Consider the following 19,975-nt stretch of genomic DNA (forward strand, 5'->3'; position numbering starts at 1 on the left):
TCCCCAGTGTATGCTCAGAGCGGCCGCAGGCCAGTGACCCTGCGCAGGACCTGGCAGAGCTGCTGCTCAGATTGTGCTTGTCACGTAGGCTCGGGCCGAGGTGCTCTTCCTGTTGGCCAAGTGCAGGGGGCACAGGGGAAGGGCAGGGCTGAGTGGTACAACCAGCGAGTGCAGGCGGTGTCGCCTGCAGGCTGACACCGTAGACGGGCTGCTCGTGGGCCGTGCTAGAGCACAGAAGGGCTCAGAGAGGTGTCTTCCCCGTCTCCCGGGAAATATGGAACGGTTATGTATTGATATTTTTATTTTTACAGCATGTTGTCAGGTAAAAGTGATTTTCCCTTATGCAACAAGTTGACTTGATGTAAGTGGTAAATTCTGTCCATCAGCTTGTTATCAACAGTGAAAAGCTTTCAGGATGTATCAGTAGAAGTAAAGCTGGAGAGGTTAAGACCTGTAAGAACCTTGTATTTTAATATGAAAATCATTTTATTTGCATAATTGAGTATTTAAACTGCTGTATAAAATCATCTGCTGCACATTAGGGGAGGGGAACAGCAACCATGAATTGTAGGTTAATGTAGCACAATTGCGGAGAAGGCAGTGGCACCCCACTCCAGTACTCTTGCCTGGAAAATCCCATGGACGGAGGAGCCTGGAAGGCTGCAGTCCATGGGGTTGCTGAGGGTTGGACACAACTGAGCGACTTCACTTTCACTTTTCACTTTCATGCATTGGAGAAGGAAATGGCAACCCACTCCAGTGTTCTTGCCTGGAGAATCCCAGGGACGGGGGAGCCTGGTGGGCTGCCGTCTATGGGGTCGCACAGAGTCGGACACGACTGAAGCGACTTAGCAGCAGCAGCAGCAGTAGCACAGTTGACATGAATCCAGAAACTCACATGAAGCTGGTGGAGAGCTCAATCAAGTGGTGCATTTGTTCAAATACAACTTAAAAAAAAATCAACTCAGCCCTTCATCTGGTCTGCAGACTTGTGTTTAGGAACTCCAGCTTGTTCGTGAATCGCTGTTTGATTATCAGAGTTCCCGATTCCCAGTGGAAAAGACTTGAGGCGCTGACATGCATCTCTGCCCTGAGAGCAGGGAAGGTAAAGGTCGTGAACTTCAGGTATCTCCTCACAGGGAGAGAGTTGCCGCCCAGGCCCTGTCAGAATGTTAGTGTAAAGAAGGAAAATCAAACGTGAATGATCAGGGGCCCCTTTGTAAGGCTCAGTGATAAGCTGTTCTAAGTTTGAGAATATTCAGAAGGGGGAAGGTCGAACCTTTTTGCTGAGATGTTAATTGAGCAACTGTTCCTGGGATTTGCTAATCGTGACACAGTAGGCAAGCCCCAGATTTGTTGTCCAGACACGTTCCTCTGCTGACAAAGGCGGGTGATGGGTTTTCTTCTATTTTAGGTTGATCCAAGAGGAGAAGGAGAACACGGAGCAGCGGGCAGAGGAGATTGAGAGCAGGGTGGGCAGCGGGAGCTTAGACAACCTTGGTCGTTTTAGATCAATGAGTTCCATCCCCCCGTATCCCGCCTCCTCGCTGGCCGGCTCCTCCCCGCCCAGCAGTGGGCGCTCCACGCCCCGAAGGATGCCGCACAGCCCAGCGCGGGAAGTCGACCGGCTGGGCATCATGACGCTGGTACGTGTCTGCCTCCTCCCTGCCGAGTCCCTCCCCCAGCAGCCTGGTTTTCTTTTGTTTTGCTTTTTCTCTTTTTACTCTGAAGAAAATCAGGTACATTTTTGCTACGCTCAGAGGTCTAAAATTTTTAAAACCAGCTAGTCTTTCTTTAATCATTCCGTAATTGCACAGCGACAAATTAATCTTGGTATTTGGACCACTGGCTTAGCACGTCATCAGCCAGAACCTGCCTCTGTAATGTTGGGCCTGGCCTGTGCTGGGCACAGCAGCTGCAGGGAAGTTTCTGTTCTCAGGGAGCAGGCAGCTTCGTGAAAGTAACCATAGGCAGCTCTCATGGCGTGGGAAAGCCGTGCAGCACATTTTCCATTGGGGCTGCCTGGCTGCAGGGTGCAGGGCATGCGGTGGGAACAAAACCGAGGATCTGCACTGGTCTGCTTGCTGATGGACCCGGCCGCGCGCTCAGGCCAGCTCTGCGTGTGAAACCAGGTTACAAGCCCGGTGCCACAGAGCCCCAGGGAAGACGTCGGGCTGCCTCACTTTTCCGAGTCTAAAAACAGGATGATGACCTAGGGCTTTTGGTGGCAGAGTGTGCGTCTCTATTCCGGCTTTCTTGTGTGTTTAGCTTAGGCTTTCCGAGTGCACTGCTGTTTACCCCATGAAATCATGTTTATAACACTCTGCCTTGTAACTGCACTTGTATTATCACTCTTTTCTGTTACCACCCATTTCATTTTAGCTGCACTGTTAGCCAGCGTGCAGTTAAAGTAACCGTGAATCATTTTATCGGCCTGTGAAGTGGCAACTAGTCCTTTTTGTGGTCTTTTGACACACTGTAGTTACAACTTGCATCGCTGGCTAATTAGTTGATATTTAAAATTCTTTGACAGTTTCGCTGTGGCTCATGCTTGGTTTCTTTCCAAGTGTTTGTAAAAGAGCAGTTCTGTGTGTTTTCCTCGCTGTTGGAGTTCTCTGGAGGTGTGTCTGCTCTCATCGTTGGTTTTGATTTCCTGTCTCACCCTGTTGTCTGCTGAGTCATTGTCAGTCCAGACCCCAGCCTCCCACCCTCCTCGCCCCCAAGTCTGTAGTTACCCGCCCATCTCCCTCCCCGTCCCCCCGGCTTGCTCTGGTCACGGCAGTGCCGTGGTTCGTTCACAGCGTGTGTCCCCTTAGTGGGGTTTCTGCTTTGTCTTCATGTCCCACTAAACAGTGTTTTTCCCCCGTAGCAGTAAGTTTGAACCAGTGTATCACTGTGCAGTTACAACCATAATGTAGATGCATCATACGCTACGTAACCTGTGTGACTCATAAATGAGAGTATGCTCGCATAAAGACACGATCCTTTAAGCGTAGCATTAATGGACTTTTGCTCAGTGTCCTTTCAGTGTTGGTATTTGTATATAAGACTGTAAATCTCATCAGCTTTTGCACGGTTAATGTCTCTACTAGACTCTTTTAAAAAGTATCTTCTATGGTTCATAAAATGTAAAGACTCCACCTGCTATTATGCTAGCTTTCATTCTTACATATTTTCACAGGGTACCTGCCTTAATAAATTTATTTTGAGAAGTTTTAAATCAAATTCTAGGTAAGGATTTTACATTAATGTCCAATAGGTGGTTAGATTTGTTCAGTGTTAAAATAGGTATTATGGTAACTTCCTCATCAGTTAAATTACTATTGTAAAGTATAACATGTTTTTTATTAAGAGAAACTAAGTTACAGAGAAGTTTGGCTGAGCATAGACCACTGTTAAGGCCCTTTCTGGTACAGAATGCTGTGCTTTAATGAATCATGATGTTGTAATAGAATTGTATCTTCCTGAGTAATAATTTATAGCATTTCTCTAGTAAACCTTGAAAAGCTTATTTAACTTCTGTGTGTCAAAAAAATGTTCTGTTTCCAGTCACACGCTCTCTAAATCTAAATGTTACTTACATGTTTGCCGTCAATTTTGCTTTACTGTATCTGCCTATATTGATTCTTAAATTTTCAGCTTCAAAGTCACAGTAAATCTGGTTTCTCTTCATTTCTTTGCATGCATCTGTCAGCCTAGTGATTTAAGGAAGCATCGTCGAAAGGTAAACCATTTGGTAATTTAGCAGGCCTCCGTTCCTCTGTGGAGCGTTAGAGTCCTCATCGTTTAACGTGCATGAACACTGTGTGGTCATGTCCTGGTGAATGGTTGGCGTTTTAATGGGAGTGCTGAGACTCACCCTCCCCCACCGCTGCAGTTGTGCTGGTGGTTCTGTTGGGAATAGGCCCTTCGCTGGGGCAGTTGCAGCAGTTGGCCTGTCTCCCGCCTGTTTGCCTTCTGATCATCTCATGCTTGTTTATAATAGACACAGTGTTATTTATTATTTTTAAATTTTTATTTACTTATTGTTTTTGGCCATGCCGCACAGCTTATGAAATCTTAGTTCCCCAAACAGGGATCAGACTGGTGTCCTGGCAGTGAAGGTGCCCAGTCTTAACCTCTGGACCACCATGGGATTTCCGCTTAGTGTTTTTAAAAGAAATGACTGACTCAGAGCCGTAGATGTTAGATTTGAGGGAAGCGAATTTAATCACGGTGGGTAGCAGTGTGCAGGAGACTCGGCGCCAGGCACCGTGTCGATTGCTTTCCGAGTCTGTCATCTAATCCCGCAGACGCCCGGGCGAGGTCCAGGCTGCTGCTATCCCCATTCCGCAGACATGGACACTGAGGCAGAGAGGCTGGGCACCCTGCCCAGGCTCGCACACCCAGCAGTGCAGTGTGGACTGGTCTGATCAGAGCCTGGACACTGAACCGTGGTGCTGTCCACCTGCTTTCCTCCGTGATGCCCTCATGTCCATCACAGCATCCCTGATGGAGGGAGCATGGCGGGGGAGCTCAGGGCCTCTCCCCTCGGGTCGCTTGGATGAGCCCCAGTTGTTGGGAGTCCAGTGCCCCAAGGGCTGGCCTTCCTTGTCCCTCTCCCGCTCGCAGCCCGCTGACGGAGCACTCCTGGGCCTTCCCATAGGACTCGGGCGGCCGTGCTCCAGTTCAGGCAGCTCAGTGCCTGGGAGCCCTACTGCTGAGCACAGCAGAGCAGCGCCGTCCCCCTGGGGTTGGTGACTTGGGTGTGCCGCTCGCCCACTCTGTGGCCTGCTTTGCCCTCCTGTTGGTGAGGCCACGTGGGCACCAGTGGGGCGGCTCCCGTCCTGGGGGCGGGCAGCCAGGCTGGGACCCAGGGGCCTTCCTCAGGAGGAGGCCGGGGGGAGCGCTGGCCGTGGGCCCGACTCTGAGGCGGGTGTCTGTCCGCAGCGAGTCCATAGTCAGCCCAGGCGTGTCACCTCGCTGCTCTGTTCTCTGTTGTTTTCTGGCTTTTATAAATGCTTATTTTAACTTGAATTTGAGATTGATCCCTGTTCAGTTCCTCGTGGATAATTTCTAGCCTTTGTGGCCTTCTGTCGTCTGAGGGCTGTCGTTAGAGATCAGAGGAGGGTGCCCAGAGTATCCAGCTACTGTTAAACGAGTTCAGCAGGATTTCACACTAAGTCACTCTGTTGTCACCAAGCTCCTGTGGGGCTGCACTGGGTCAGTATTCTTTACAGAACCCCACTAAAAAGGCACAGGTTAGTTGCTTACAACAGCGCACTCGTTGTCTTTAATGCTTGCCATGCATGTCTCCTAAAAACCTTCCCTGGCTTAGCCACACACCCAGGTGCGTCGATGAGACCTGTCTGGAGCCTGCGGGTCCATCTGTCCCCCACAATGTTGCCACCACCGTCTTTCCTGTCCCCACACCCGGGACCAGCGGAGAAGCTGGGAGTCCAGGAGAGAGTGTCTTTTTTTTTTTTTTTTTTTTAGTTTATTTTTTAATTGAAGGATAATCGTTTCACAGCATTTTGTTCTTTTCTGTCAAACCTCAACGTGAATCAGCCGCAAGGCACACGTACACCCCCGCCCTTCTGAACCCGCCTCCCATCTCCCTCCCCATCCCACCCCCTAGGTTGATACAAGATCATCTCTTAGTGAGACCTAGGGGTGCTTTCGGAGAAGGCAGTGGCACTCCACTCCAGTGCTCTTGCCTGGAAAATCCCATGGGCGGAGGAGCCTGGTGGGCTGCAGTCCATGGGGTCGCTAAGAGTCGGACACCACTGAGCGACTTCACGTTCACTTTTCGCTTTCATGCATTGGAGGAAGAAATGGTAGCCCACTCCAGTGTTCTTGCCTGGAGAATCCCAGGGACGGGGGAGCCTGGTGGGCTGCCATCTCTGGGGTCGCACAGAGTCGGACACGGCTGAAAGGACTTAGCAGCAGCAGCAGCAGGGGTGCTTTATGTAAACCAGTGAGCAAATTACACTCGGACTGCATGTGAGCACTCGAGTGGGCAGCCCCCAGGCTGTCTGTCACCGAGGAACACAAGCCGGCACATGGTGTTCGCTTGGAGGGGTTAGACACCTTTTCTCTGTTTCACTCGTTGTCGTGGGTAACCTGCAGCATCACTCAAGATGATCTTGGGGGGTGGTTCAAGCTGTTGCCTTTTCTCCTTCAAACAGAAAGGTCGGGATGGCTTTGTTGAGAGGCATCTTACTCTTGCCAGTGGTCCTTCTGAGCTGCACCTGGCGATGCGCACGGTCCTCTTCATCAGGGCGGTCACGCCAGGCAGACAGTCCATGCCGTGCAGGGCTCATGGCACCGCGTGGCTCTGCTGTCCTGCCCGCGGGGCCGCCCGCTCGCTGGATTCCAGGGAGGCTCCCATCCGGGGCCTCTGCTCTCAGTTGCGGGCTCCTGCTGCCCCGCGGCCCCACTTCCCTTGAACAACGTGGTCCTTTAAGATGGTATTAAGCTAGAACAAGGCTTTTTTTTTGTACTTGGCAGAAAGCATATCTAATAGATTTTCAAGTGAGTTTCTGGTTATAATGTGAAAGCCTGTGTGATTGCCTTTTTCGACACAGTCCATTGTTACCCAGTTTTACACTTACCTCATGCCCTCAGCTGCCAGCTTCCCGGGAGGAGGTACGAGATGACAAGACCACCATCAAATGTGAAACCTCGCCCCCTGCCTCGCCGCGGTCCCTTCGGCTGGACCGGCTGCACCCGGGGGCGCTGCACGCAGCCAGCCACGAGGACATCAGGGACGCCCGCAAGTAAGCGGCCTACGCGTGCGTCGGCGGCTCAGGAGCCCCGCGCCGCTCATCCTAAAAGGGCTGGAAGGCTGGTTTTAAAGGCACCCCACTGGGTTCAGCGCCTGTTTGTAGTGAACTTCAGGTGCCGGGGGAGAGGAGCTCAGTGGCCTCAGTGATTTTAGAAAACCTCCGTCTCTACGGATCGCCGAGCAGTGACCCTGAGGGAGGGTCAGGGCGCCCTCTGCCCCAGCGGGTCTCGAGTCGAGGCTTCTTCGGGGGAGAGCTCGAGTCAGGCAGTCTCAGCTTCCCAGGGCAGTTGTCTGTGGCCGGGAGCCTGCGTTGCTCGTGTGGAGTGTCGTTGGTGAAGCAGACTCCACTGTCTGCTGCGAGGTTGGGGCGCAGGTGTGGCTGGGAGGCCGGTTCCGTCAGTAGCTTGTGTGGAGGGGTGTGTGTGTGTGCACGAGGGCGCCGGTTAATGGGCCTTCTCTCTCCTCGAAGCTCGACGGGCTCTCAGGACGGCCCCGTGAGCAACCCCAGCAGCAGCAACAGCAGTCAGGACTCGCTGCACAAAGCCCCGAAGAAGAAGGGCATCAAGTCGTCCATCGGCCGCCTGTTCGGCAAGAAGGAGAAGGGCCGGCCCGGACACCCCGGCAAGGAGGCTTTGGGGCCCGGTGGGTGCTTCACCACGGAGAGGGGAGGGCTGCAGCGCGTCCCTTCCACGAGGCCCCCGACCCCGTCCCCATGAGGCTTCTGTCACGCACGCTGGGTGTCCTCCGGGGAGCAGGAGCGGAGGAGTTGTCTGTCTTCGTGGTGGGTCTGGCCGCCCCCCGTCATTCAGGGTCTCCCGGCGGCGGAGCCTGCCGTCCTGGAGCTCTTTCTCCTGTGGTGTCATCCGGTCGGAAAGTCCAGAGCGCCCTTCGCTCTCCTCCAGCTGATCACAGAAACACCTGCCTTGGCCATGCTGATTTCCTCCTAATGTCTCGACCATTCTGCTTCTTTGTAGCTGGTGTTTCAGAGACAGAAAACTCATCTCAGGATGCCCTGGGACTCAGCAAATTGGGAGGACAAGCTGAAAAAAATCGGAAGCTTCAGAAAAAGTAAGCTTTTTGTTTCTTGTCGACCTCACTGAGCAGTTTCCAGTTGTTCCTCATTTTGAACTGTTTACTGGTGAACGTGGCATCCTGCTCTGGGTGTGTATTATCTTCTGAACGCTGAACCCAAAGCCTTCCTGAAACTGCACTTTCTGGAGGACCTAGAGCATCTGGGCTTCGGGAGGGACTTGCACGCGGGCTTCGGGAGGTTGTCTGATGGGGACGGGTTGTGGGTCCCGCCTGAATCCTGGCTCCGCACAAGTGAGCTCTGGGCCGTGGGGAAGCTCAGCTTCCTTGTGCCTCAGTGTTCCCGTCTGTGAGATGGGAGTCCTCGTAGTGCCTCCCTCAAGGGCCTTTACGAGCATCTGCTGTGCAGATACATCTGCGTAGAGGTGATGAGGCGCCTCAGACAGTGCCGGCCCCTGGCGCGTGGGGTGCCCGTGGCTGGGAGTGAGGGCAGCCCAGCAGGGACTTGTCACCAGCTCCCAGGGGTGCCCATGGCTGTGGGCAAGGGTGGCCCGGTGGGGATCGTCGCCAGCTCTCAGGGGTGCCCGTGGGTGGGGGCGAGGGCTGCCCGGCGGGGACTCGTCGCCATCTCTCACGGGTGCCCGTGGCTGGGGGCGAGGGCTGCCTGGCGGAGACTCGTCGCCGGCTCTCAGGGGTGCCCATGGCTGTGGGCAGGGGACTCGTCGCTGGCTCTCAGGGGTGCCCATGGCTGTGGGCAGGGGATTCGTCACCAGCTCTCAAGGGTGCCCATGGTTGGGGCCGAGGGTGGCCTGGTGAGGACTCGTCGCCAGCTCTCAGGGGTGCCCATGGCTGGGGGCGAGGGCGGCCCGGCGGGGACTCGTCGCCGGCTCTCAGGGGTGCCCATGGCTGTGGGCAGGGGATTCGTCACCAGCTCTCAAGGGTGCCCATGGCTAGGGGCGAGGACAGCCCGGCGGGGACTCGTCGCTGGCTCCCAGGGCTGCTCCTCACGCCAGCAGGCCGACAGGAAGCCGTCGCTGTACTGCCCCTTTTTCTCCCCTCTGCTAGGTTCTGTATCTTTATCCTAAATAGACTGTTTTGGGGTCTTACTGAGTTTGGATTCTGAGCTGTCATGGTTCTGAAGGAGGCAGCGGGGGAGAGCTTCCTGCAGAGGAGTCGGGCGTGGCGGTGTCCCCGCATCGGGCAGGGGCGTCGCGTGAGCTCGAGTCTCGGGGTGCAGACCGTATTCTGGTCCAGCACAGGTTGTGTGTCGGGCGACACCTCCCTCACCAGAGCTCAGGAGGCGACAGAGCCTGTCCCGGTGAGCTGACAGGTGAGCGAGAGGCCTGACCGCCTTGTAGCCTCGGGTGCGAGTGAACCTGTGTGTCGGGAGGTGATGGTAAGTCCTGGGCCTCGAGACGGGGATGCTGAGTGGGCTCTGGTCGTCTGACAGCGGGGAGGGCCGTCTGCCTGCCATCGGGCACCTTGAGAAGCAGCCCCGGCCTGGAGCCCGGGCCAGCCTGGAGCCCCGGGACCCCTCCACCGGAGGCCAGTTTGCCGTTAGCCCTGGGGTCGCCTGTTAGTTTTCTTTTGTGAAATGTGCCTCCTGTTAGCTCTCTTCTCGGAAACCCCAGTGTCCTTGCCTGAAGTAGCGTTGGTGCAGTTCTGAGTGTAGCGTCTCTCTGGTTGCTCACGACACCGTACGAGGGGTGCTCAGTCTTTGGTTTCTGTACGAGGGAATTTGAGGAAGCCACTTAACAGCAAAGTCTGACATGAATGTTGCTGTGTCTGAACTGCATAAAAATGTTTTAAAATAACTTGGGGTCATTGCCACTTGGTTTTTTGAAACTTAATATGCAAACTAGGCCTTTTGTCTCCTGGGACCACATGACAAAAATTTGTCCTCTGGAATTTGCTGATATGTTTTTTTTCACATCCTCGTATTTAACTATCACAGGGACACTGAGTTTGCGGCCCTCTGGTCCTCCCACCTCGCTGCTCCCCAACATTTGTATTTCAGACGCGATCCAGAGTCGTGTCAGTTGGCCAGAACGTGTCACTGTTTCATGCGCTTAGCTTATCGTTCTCAGGAGGCATGCTCGAGCCCTCGACACTATGAGCAGAGAGCTCTGCTGGGTTATTTTCCCCAACATGTGATTCAGTTACGCGTGGGGTAGGAGTGTGTCTGTGTGTGTGTGTGTGTGTGCGTGTGCATGTGTGTGTAAGTGGGTTGTCCTTTGCTCTGTTGTCACGCGTGGCATGGATGTTCTAGGATGTTCTGGTGGCTTCATAGAGAACAGTTCGAAGTACAAAGACTTTTCTGGCCACAGTGAGTAATCTCAGTTCCATCAGTCAACCAGAGACAACACTGACTTCAGGGAAAATGCCTTATTTATAAATGGGGAAAAGTATTTCAGTTTTCCAGAAAAAACATCATTTGAATATAGTTTAACATTCATAGCATTATAGATGTGAGATTCAGTTTGTTTCTCAAAACTACTTTGTCTCTGTTGAGCCCCGTTTGTCTCAAAGGTTTTCTTTCACTTGCTGAATTTATGCAGCCAGCGCATCCACTTTCAGAGGGTTTTGGAGGGTCGGTGCGTCTCACATTTTCACGTTCTATGGAAACTCCCAGAAAGCACGGCGGGCGCAGCAGGCGCAGGACGTGCTCCGAGGAGTGGAGGCTACGGCTGCCGGGACCATGCACGACCCTGTGGGTCACCACAGCGTCCTGGGCGTGCGGGGACTCCCCCTCAGGCATCACGTACCTCCTGCTCTGAATGCTGTCTTTCCTCTTCCCCCTGGTGGACGCTGTCGTGTGCCAGCTCGCAGGGGAAGCCGAGTCAGCAGGTTTGGTGAGCTGTGTGTGTTCCGAAACCTCTCCACGGGGCTTGCCCCAGCTCCAGGCTCTGAGCTGCGCAGTGCTGCAGGAATGGGGCCTGGAGCGGTGTTGGCGAAGGGGAGCCCAGTGATCCCTCGGAAGAGGCGCTGGGCTGGGCGGACGGTCCGGCTCAGGAAACAAGGCCACACCTGTGGTCCAGGTGGTGCCACATGTGTAGCGTTTGATGAGCAGAAGCTCAGACGGCCGTCTTGTTAGGAAAGACAGGTTGACCGTGGTGCTCATGTCCTGCTTCAAAGTGCCCGTTGTCATCCGCAGATGGCGTGGCTTTCTCTCGGGCGTGTCTGTTCCCCACAGAATTCGCCGTATGTCCACATGTCTCTCCTATGACTCTAACCTTAAGGCAAGGACGCGTGGCACGGCTGTGTACTCTCAGCTCAGCTCAGTCCAGTCTCTCAGTCGTGTCCGACTCTTTGCGACCCCGTGAATCGCAGCATGCCAGGCCTCCCTGTCCATCACCAACTCCCAGAGTTCACTCAGACTCACGTCCATCAAGTCAGTGATGCCATCCAACCATCTCATCCTCTGTCGTCCCCTTCTCCTCCTGCCCGCAATCCCTCCCAGTATCAGAGTCTTTTCCAATGAGTCAACTCTTCTCATGAGGTGGCCAAAGTACTGGAGCTTCAGCTTTAGCATCATTCCTTCCAAAGAAATCCCAGGGTTGATCTTCAGAATGGACTGATTGGATCTCCTTGCAGTCCAAGGGACTGTCAAGAGTCTTCTCCAATACCACAGTTCAAAAGCATCAATTCTTCGGTGCTCAGCCTTCTTCACAGTCCAACCCTCACATCCATACATGACCACAGGAAAAACCATAGCCTTGACTAGATGGACCTTAGTTGGCAAAGTGATGTCTCTGCTTTTGAATATACTATCTAGGTGGGTCATAACTTTTCTTCCAAGGAGTAAGCGTCTTTTAATTTCATGGCTGCAGTCACCATCTGATGTGATTTTGGAGCCCAAGAAAATAAAGTCTGACAGTATTTCCACTGTTGCCCCATCTATTTCCCATAAAGTGATAGGACCGGATGCCATGATCTTAGTTTTCTGAATGTTGAGCTTTAAGCCAACTTTTTCACTCTCCTCTTTCACTTTCATCAAGAGGCTTTTTAGCTCCTCTTCACTTTCTGCCATAAGGGTGGTGTCATCTGCATATCTGAGGTTATTGATATTTTTCCCGGCAATCTTGATTCCAGCTTGTATTTCTTCCAGTCCAGCGTTTCTCATGATGTACTCTGTATATAAGTTAAATAAGCAGGGTGACAATATGCACTCCTTTTCCTATTTGAAAACAGTCTGTGCATACAGATTTCTCAAGAGGCAGGTCAGGTGGTCTGGTATTCCCATCTCTTTCAGAATTTTCCACAGTTTATTGTGATCCACACAGTCAAAGGCTTTGGCATAGTCAATAAAGCAGAAATAGATGTTTTTCTGGAACTCTCTTGCTTTTTCCATGATCCAGCGGATGTTGGCAATTTGATCTCTGGTTCCTCTGCCTTTTCTAAAACCAGCTTGAACATCAGGGAGTTCACGGTTCACGTATTGCTGAAGCCTGGCTTGGAGAATTTTGAGCATTACTTTACTAGCATGTGAGATGAGTGCAATTATGCGGTAGTTTGAGCATTCTCAGGCGTTGCCTTTCTTTGGAATTGGAGTGAAAACTGATCTTTTCCAGTCCTGTGGCCACAATTTGCTGGCATATTGAGTGCAGCACTCTCATAGCATCGTCTTTCAGGATTTGAAACAGCTCAACTGGAATTCCATCACCTCCACTAGCTTTGTTCGTAGTGATGCTTTCTAAGGCCCACTTGACTTCACATTCCAAGATGTCTGGCTCTAGATTAGTGATCACATCATCATGATTGTCTGGGTCGTGAAGATCTTTTTTGTACAGTTCTTCCATGTATTCTTGCCACCTCGTCTTAATATCTTCTGCTTCTGTTAGGTCCATACCATTTCTGTCCTTTATCGAGCCCATCTTTGCATGAAATGTTCCCTTGGTATCTCTAATTTTCTTAAAGTGTACTGCTAGAGAACATGTTTTAATGAATTGCACTTGGGGTCTCAAATTTGATCCTTGAAGGGGCAGAGGAGGTCCCAGCTCAGTAGCCCCACCATGCGGCCCGAGCAAGGTCGTCGCAGCGTTCTGCAGAGCAGGCAGCCTCCCAGGCTCGTCTCCCAAGCCGTCTCTGTAAAGCAAGGTTTCAGCTGAGAGTGAGCCGGTGGCAGCAGAGTGATGCAATATCTTATAGCGGAGGAAGGACACAAACCCCAGCAGACGCCAGGCGAGTCTTCGTTTGCTTCTGGATGGTGGTTGTGGTTGGGACACGAGCTCCTGGCACGAGGTGCATGCCTCGTTCCTCTGGGATACGGGAATTTAAAAGTTTGCCTTTTTTGAAAACTCTCCTTGAGCTATTAAGGGGCTTTCCTGGTAGCTCAGACGGTAAAGCGTCTGCCTGCAATGCGGGAAACCTTGGTTTGGTCCCTGGGTCAATGGAGAAGGAAATGGTACCCCACTCCAGTACTCTTGCCTGGAAAATTCCATGGACAGAGGAGCCTGCTAGGCTACAGCCCATGGCGTCCCAAAAAGTCGGACACGACTGAGTGAATTCACTTTCACTTTCACTTTTTGAGTTATTAAGATACATGTTGTGTTTTCTGGTATAATTATTCCTAGAAAATAGAATATTTACTCTTCTAGGAAACCTAAAGTTGACTTAAAGGAGCAGTTACTTGAAATTTTATGTGAAACGTTTCGAGCTTTAACCATACATAAATTTCATAGTCTTAAGTGAAGTCTGATGTTATTTGAGTGATTGAAAAACCACTGTGTGGCTTTAGGGGATTCCCTAGCAGTCCAGTAGCTAGGACTCTGCACTTCCCCTGCAGGGGGCCTGGGGTTTGATCCCTGGTTGGAGAACTAGGGTTCCACAAGCCACGCATAGCCAAAAAAGAATAACCAGTGCTTAATTTAGCACAGAGCTAATTAGCTGAACAGCAGTGTAGGATAGAAACAGTCCCCATCCAGCCCTTTCCTTGCTTGCTGTGTTAGAGTGTCCCGTGTTGAAAGTCTGCGTTGCTCTTTGTGTGTCTGTTGGAAATGCTGTGTGTGCGTCCCTGAAGCTCTCTCAGAAACAGGCTCCTCTGCTCAGACCCCAGTGTGGTTGCCTCTTCTGCATATCTGCCCTCACTGTTCAGAGAGGGAAGAGTGGATGTGTTTTTCCTTGACTACCCTACCTTGGTTGTGCAGACTCCTGAATTATTTAACCTTGGCAATAACTCTTTCATCCTGGAAGGAGGGGATTCTGTAGGGAATTGCAGGAACTCCTTCAGTATCTGATGACTCGGGTGTTCTTTGTAATATGTCCAAACTGCCATTAGTTAGATGGTTTAGAAGATTAAAGGAACATGATGAAATACGTACTATTTCACTTTTGAAAAGTGTATAAAGAGAATAAATACTTAGGCTAACTTGTTTTATATCCGTGTGTAGCGGTGATTCTTGAATTTTGAATGTCTCATTACTTGCAGGCACGAGTTGCTCGAGGAAGCGCGGAGACAAGGCTTGCCTTTTGCACAGTGGGACGGGCCCACTGTTGTGGTCTGGCTGGAGGTGTGTGAGCGCCCCCTGCCCCCGCCCGCACCCCGTCCTGGGCCGTCCCTCCCTCCGTAGCCACACATAACCTCCCGCCCCGTGGCCCCCGCCCCCTCCTACCCCGTGGCCCCCACCCCTGACTCCCTCCTGGGCCGTGTGTCCGTCCCTCCCTCCGCAGCCACGTATAACCTCCTACCCCCCTCCTGGGCCGCATGTGTCCGTCCCTCCCTCCGCAGCGGCGCATAACCTCCCGCCCCGTGTCCCGCATCCCCAGCTCTGGGTCGGGATGCCGGCCTGGTACGTGGCTGCTTGCCGAGCCAATGTGAAGAGCGGCGCCATCATGTCTGCCCTGTCGGACACGGAGATCCAGCGGGAGATCGGCATCAGCAACCCGCTGCACCGGCTGAAGCTGCGGCTGGCCATCCAGGAGATCATGTCGCTGACCAGCCCCTCCGCCCCGCCCACGTCCAGGACGGTACGCCCGCTCCTCCCCTGTCGCTCCCAGGGTTCTCTCTACAGACGTCCACTGTTCCAGCTTAAAGTTCTGTCATTCAGAACCACGACAGCTTTTCATCTGCAGCAGTCGTGTTAAAAGATGGATTATTGAATACTTCAGACGGATTGTTTTTGTAACAGCTGGGCTGCAGTGGCTTTGTAATAGAGAAATGGGAGTTTTTGAAAACATAAAAAGGGGAGTTTTTGAAGATGTGAAAATTGTAAAAAAGGAAGTTTTTGAAAATGTATTTTTAAAAATGTAAATATAAATGTCAAGAAAGTGAAAGAGAAAAGCCTGAGCCTGCAGGCTGCCTTGTTAACCCCTCATCTGACTTGTCCGGCCTGCCGGGAGCTTCAGGCCCTGGGCTCTCAGGGCTTCGAGAGTCCGTAGACCTGCCGGCTCACACCAAGTCACATCATGGTCATCCACGTTTCCTCCACGTGGGAAGACCTTGAAAACCCTTTAAGAGGGCCCTCCTGGTTGGAAAAGTCAAAACGAATCTGGTGGAAACAAGGATTGTTGCTAGGAGATCAGGGCTGGCCAGCTCCTCGTTTCTCGAGTGCAGACTCAGGACACAGCTCAGTCCCCACGCTCGGTGTGTCCACCCTGGAGAGGAGCCCTGGCGAGGAGACGCAGCCTCCCAGATGTACCTGCCCTGAGGAGCAGGGGGAGCCTGACTCAGGCTCACGGTCATTTTCCACGGAAAGCCTGAAGGCTTTCTCGTCCGTCTGTCTTCCTTGTTCCTGAGTGTGAGCGTGATGGTGATGAGCTCACCCTGCACAGATGCACGTGTGCTCCGCGTATCTGCTCTACGCTCTGTGCCCCAGAGGGTTCACCAGAGGCAGCTTCTTAGAAACGAAGGCGCTGAGGGTCCCCGGAGGTTCTATAAAGTATCCCAGTAAAGGGAACTTCTCAGGAGTTGAGTTTAATGGGTGATGGCCTCACTGTGAAGAGCCTGCCCCCCATGGGGTGGGGTATAGCAGCCCCCCAGGAGCCCCCCCGGGAGCTCGGCTGTCTCGGCCAGTGATGCCATGGGGTGCTGTTGCTGGGCCCCCCGCAGCTTCTTCTGACAGAGAGAGATCCAGTTCCTGGCAGGCGTCTGCTCAGGGTCATCCCCCCAGAACCCAAAGCTGGCTGCTGAGCGTTGTCTGGGTGAGGCCCTTTTAAACACGTCTTGTGAGTAGCTCCTTGAGAATCCCTCGCTGCTCAGACGGGCACAGTGTGCTCTGCTCTCTCGCAGTCCCGCCTGGCTCAGGCAGTGAGCAAGCAGGCGAAGCGCTGGGGCCCCTCTCCGTGTGGCTGGGATGCAGTGTTGGGGGGGTCCTTCCAGGCGCCAGGCCTGGCGTGTTCTCTGGGGGCCGCCACAGGCGGTGGGGCCGGGCTCCACGCCTCCCACCCCGGCTCACGGGTCTGCCACCTCTCCTCCCTGTCACTGCTGCCGTTGCCTGGATGTGGCTGGCCATGGGCCCCCCTAGACCACAGGAAATGTCTGGCTAACGCACGAGGAGATGGAGACGCTCACGGCCACGCCACACACGGTCAGTCCCGGCCCCGCGCTCGTCTCCCTCCCCGCGCGGCCCGCGTCAGGGTGGCGCCGTTCTCGGCCCTTTTGTGGGAAGCAGAAATGCCGCTCCACGTTCAGTTGCTGTGGATAAGTATCTCTGCTAGGTGTCAGTTACACGTATGGACGAGCCGTAGTTTGTCTTCTGCTGTTTGTGTCCCGGGGCATTTCACTCGGGAGCCTTGCTCCCTGTAGGACGGGCCGGCTGCCGGCCTTCTTTCCGGGAGGCCAGGTTGAGCCCTGGGGGCTGGGTTCTCTTGCTGGGGCGCTTGGTGCGGGCGGGGGCGTCGGGGAGGGGCGCTGCTCTTTGCACGAGACGTGGGGTGGCGGCCTTTGCATGACTCCTGCCTGCTGCTCTGCCTCTGTGACCCTTGTCTCTCCCAGTGCGGCTGCCCCCCCCCGCCCCCCCCCCCCGTGTGAACGTGCTCGTGTCCCCGCTCACCGGTACTAATGGTTCTGTTCTTTTGCATCCCTAACCACGTAACATCAGGAGGATGAGGAGGGAAGCTGGGCTCAGGTTGGAGACTTTCTGTAACGTATTCTTCACTATATGTACAGCAACAAAAAGAGCTGGAGGATGAGAGCTTGTAATTTACTTGTCGTGACGTTTCCAGCATCTTGATTTAGTCAGAATACTGTTAATGGTTTGAAAGCATTAGCCAAAGCAAAGCGCAGGATTAAAGAGTACGTCTCATGGACAATTTTGAACACTTCTGGTGGTTAATCTCGTGGACAGAAATCACTTTGTTTGACACATGCTCTTTCCTGCAAAGCCCCACGGCTTCGGCAGCTACTCGGGTGATGTGTTTCAGTCCCCGGTCGGGTAGGGCTAGTTACGAGATCAGTTAATGAGAAAATCGTGCTTTAATAAATTTCCAACACGAGAGTTGCCACAGAGACTCTGCCGCTGTCGGTATTGACTGTGGACTGTCCTAATCCTGTGTGTTCAGAGCCTTCCTGCTGATGGGATTCTCAGAAACTGAGCCCACTCCTGCTTAATGCACATGTTGAATTTTTAGGTCCCCGGTTGAACTCAAAAACAAAAACTCGGTCACAACTGTTTTGCAACCTTGCTTTGAGACAGTTTGATTAAAAGCAGTGACTTTGCTCTGTGACTCGTGACAATTCAAAGTCTACCAGGTATGGGCGGGAGTTTCCCTGAGGGGGTCCCTAGTGGCAATGCTGTGTATGGACCCTGAAAAGATACCTGTGTAACCAAAAAAGCAAAGGAATTCTGAATCAGTTTTCCTGACTACAAGTTGACAGTTGAAACACCCGTTTCCCTCTATTTGGGCTTCTGAAGTAAAGTCAATTATATCACTTTTAACAGAAGAGGAAAGTAGATACAATGTGATTCTGTGAACTCCCTCACCCCTTGGCTTAGGTATTCTGTGCCACTGCTCCAGATAAATGTCCTCATTAATTATTTAACCCAGTCAGTAATGACCATCAGTGAATTTAAAAGAGTGCATTTCACAGTTATTTAAATATCAGTATATTTTACACTAAGAGGCAGAACTTTGCCTGCATCATGGGAGTTAAACTGACATATAAATTAAGCTGAGCGTTTGCTTTTTAATGGAAATACAAACAAGGATGAGCCATGCCAATGACGCCAGAATTGGGACGTTTTGGTCTTCGGTGGAAGCAAGGGCCACTTTCTGTGCGGCCATCAGGGGCAGAGGGTGCAGCGCGCGTCTCCCCCGCGCTGGCGCACAGGGGCGCGCTCCTGAGCCAAGGGGAGGTTGGAGGCGGCCTCGGGCTCTCGGGAAGAAGACATCAAGGTGTGGGCAGAGCCTTCAATGCTTTCATCTAGCCAGTAGCATCTCCAGGTGTCTGCCCAGGACTGTGCTCCCCACAGGTGGTGCTGGGTTGGACAGGGTCCAAGACACTATCACTCTCACCTTGTTCAGAGCTCAGAAAACCGATTTGTGTTTGTGACCGTTTCAGTGGTGGAGAAATAGGCCCTGCAGAGTCTCTTCTGCCCCAAATGTCCTCTGATCATTGGCGAGCCCTGCCATGTGCTTTCTTCCCCCAGGCTGGGGTGACAGCCCAGGAGATGTGGGCCTCCCTGGGACTGAGCCTGACCCTCCCCGAACTTATATTATCGACCACTGAAGTGTGAATAGAGTGCATAATGAGTGAGCAAAAATAAGGCGGCTTCTGCTTCCATGGAATTCTCTGCTTAGAAGTGTCTTTGCATTTTGTGTCTATTTAAAAATACATAATCAGCGAGTAGGAAAATAATACCAGATATTCATGCTATGAATGTCAGGCTTATGAGATGAGAGTTGTGATTGAAAGAGTGAAAGCACATGATACTGTGATGATGTCTAAAAATGTTTCATGTTTTATTTCCACTCATGATTATTTATAGAAATCTATTTTCTGTTAGAAAGGTTTTCTTTTTTCCTGTTAGAACGCAAGAGTTCTTGCTGGAGTTTGAGTGATTCCTTCTAGCTTCGTTGGTGTAAATAGTAGATTAGAGGCCGTATTTTTGAGACAGAACATGGTGGTATCGAGAGGTATTATTTCCGAGGATCCCGTAATGTACAGAATCCCTCGGAACGCGCCCTAGCCTCCTTGGACAGAAGAGCATCGCGTGCCTTCTTTGGCACGTGTGCATATGCGTGTCACATGTTTATCTTCACTGTGCAGATCTTGCACGTGTTCCATTAGACCTATCCCTGGGCAGTTCATAGGTTCTGATGACATTATAGTAAAGGGTAGTCTTCACAATTTTAATTTCTGGTTCATTTGTAGTATTTAGAAGTACAGTGCATTTTTATATGTCGACCTCGAACCCTGCAACTTTTCTGAACTCGCTCTCCTGCTTGGAACTGTTTTGTCAATTCATTTTCCATGTCAATCCTCAGGTCATCAGCAAACAGAGTTGTGTTGCTTTTTCAGTTCTTGTGATTTTGATTTCTTTGTTTCTTGTCTTGTCACAGTGGCTAGGAGTTCAGTACAGAGCTGAATAGAAGCCACGAGAGCAGACCTCCTTGCTTTGCTCCTGGTCTTCGGGAGAAAGCACCATAGGAAGTCAGCTCTGCCTTTCTGTAGATGGCGTTTATGAGGTTGAGGCAGTTGTCGTCTGTTCCTAGATTGCCAAGATTTCCGTATATCAATGATGAGTATTCTCAGATGCCTTTTCTCTATCTTTTGAGGTGATACTGTGGTTTTTATTTTCAGCCTATTGATTTGGTGAATTTCACTGATTTTTTTCAAAGGTTGGCCCAACCTTATGTTCTTGGGATAAACCCTGCTTGCTATGATACCTTGTACTTTTAATTGATTACTGATTTCCTGCTGTGTCATTAAGGAATTTTGCATCTGTGTCTGTGAGGGATATTGGTATTCTTGTAATACTGTCTGGTTTTGGGTATCAAGAGAATTCTGGCCTCAGAATGAATTAGGTGTGTTTTCCTTCACTATTTTGGAATAGTTTGTGTATAACGAGCATTTTCTTCATAAACGCTTGTTAGGATTCACTAGTAAAGCCACTTAGGGTCGAGATTTTGCACGTGTGGATAGATAAGATTTCTAACTACAAATTCGAGTTTTAATAGATTCAGGTTACCCGTTTCTTAGTTCGTGGCTGTCATAGGTTGTGTCTTTCAAGAAAGTAGGGT

The 19,975-nt window shown here is 51.8% G+C and overlaps 1 protein-coding gene across 4 annotated transcripts in view; it reads left to right on the plus strand.

The window, feature by feature from the left end:
* PPFIA1 (PTPRF interacting protein alpha 1) overlaps positions 1-19,975 on the plus strand; it is an 80,286-nt gene that overhangs the window by 50,484 nt on the left and 9,827 nt on the right. For 2 of the 4 annotated variants that reach the window (XM_069566434.1, XM_069566435.1), the window contains exons 16-22: positions 1,415-1,646; positions 6,607-6,758; positions 7,236-7,408; positions 7,741-7,834; positions 14,223-14,304; positions 14,561-14,761; positions 16,258-16,320. In XM_069566434.1, coding sequence (XP_069422535.1) covers positions 1,415-1,646; positions 6,607-6,758; positions 7,236-7,408; positions 7,741-7,834; positions 14,223-14,304; positions 14,561-14,761; positions 16,258-16,320 — 997 coding nt within the window. The remainder of the gene's footprint in view (positions 1-1,414; positions 1,647-6,606; positions 6,759-7,235; positions 7,409-7,740; positions 7,835-14,222; positions 14,305-14,560; positions 14,762-16,257; positions 16,321-19,975) is intronic. The other 2 variants (XM_069566436.1, XM_069566438.1) reach the window with 1 other exon arrangement.

This window comes from Ovis canadensis, chromosome 21 (genome assembly GCF_042477335.2).
Source record: "Ovis canadensis isolate MfBH-ARS-UI-01 breed Bighorn chromosome 21, ARS-UI_OviCan_v2, whole genome shotgun sequence".
NCBI classification, from domain to species: Eukaryota; Metazoa; Chordata; class Mammalia; order Artiodactyla; family Bovidae; genus Ovis; species Ovis canadensis.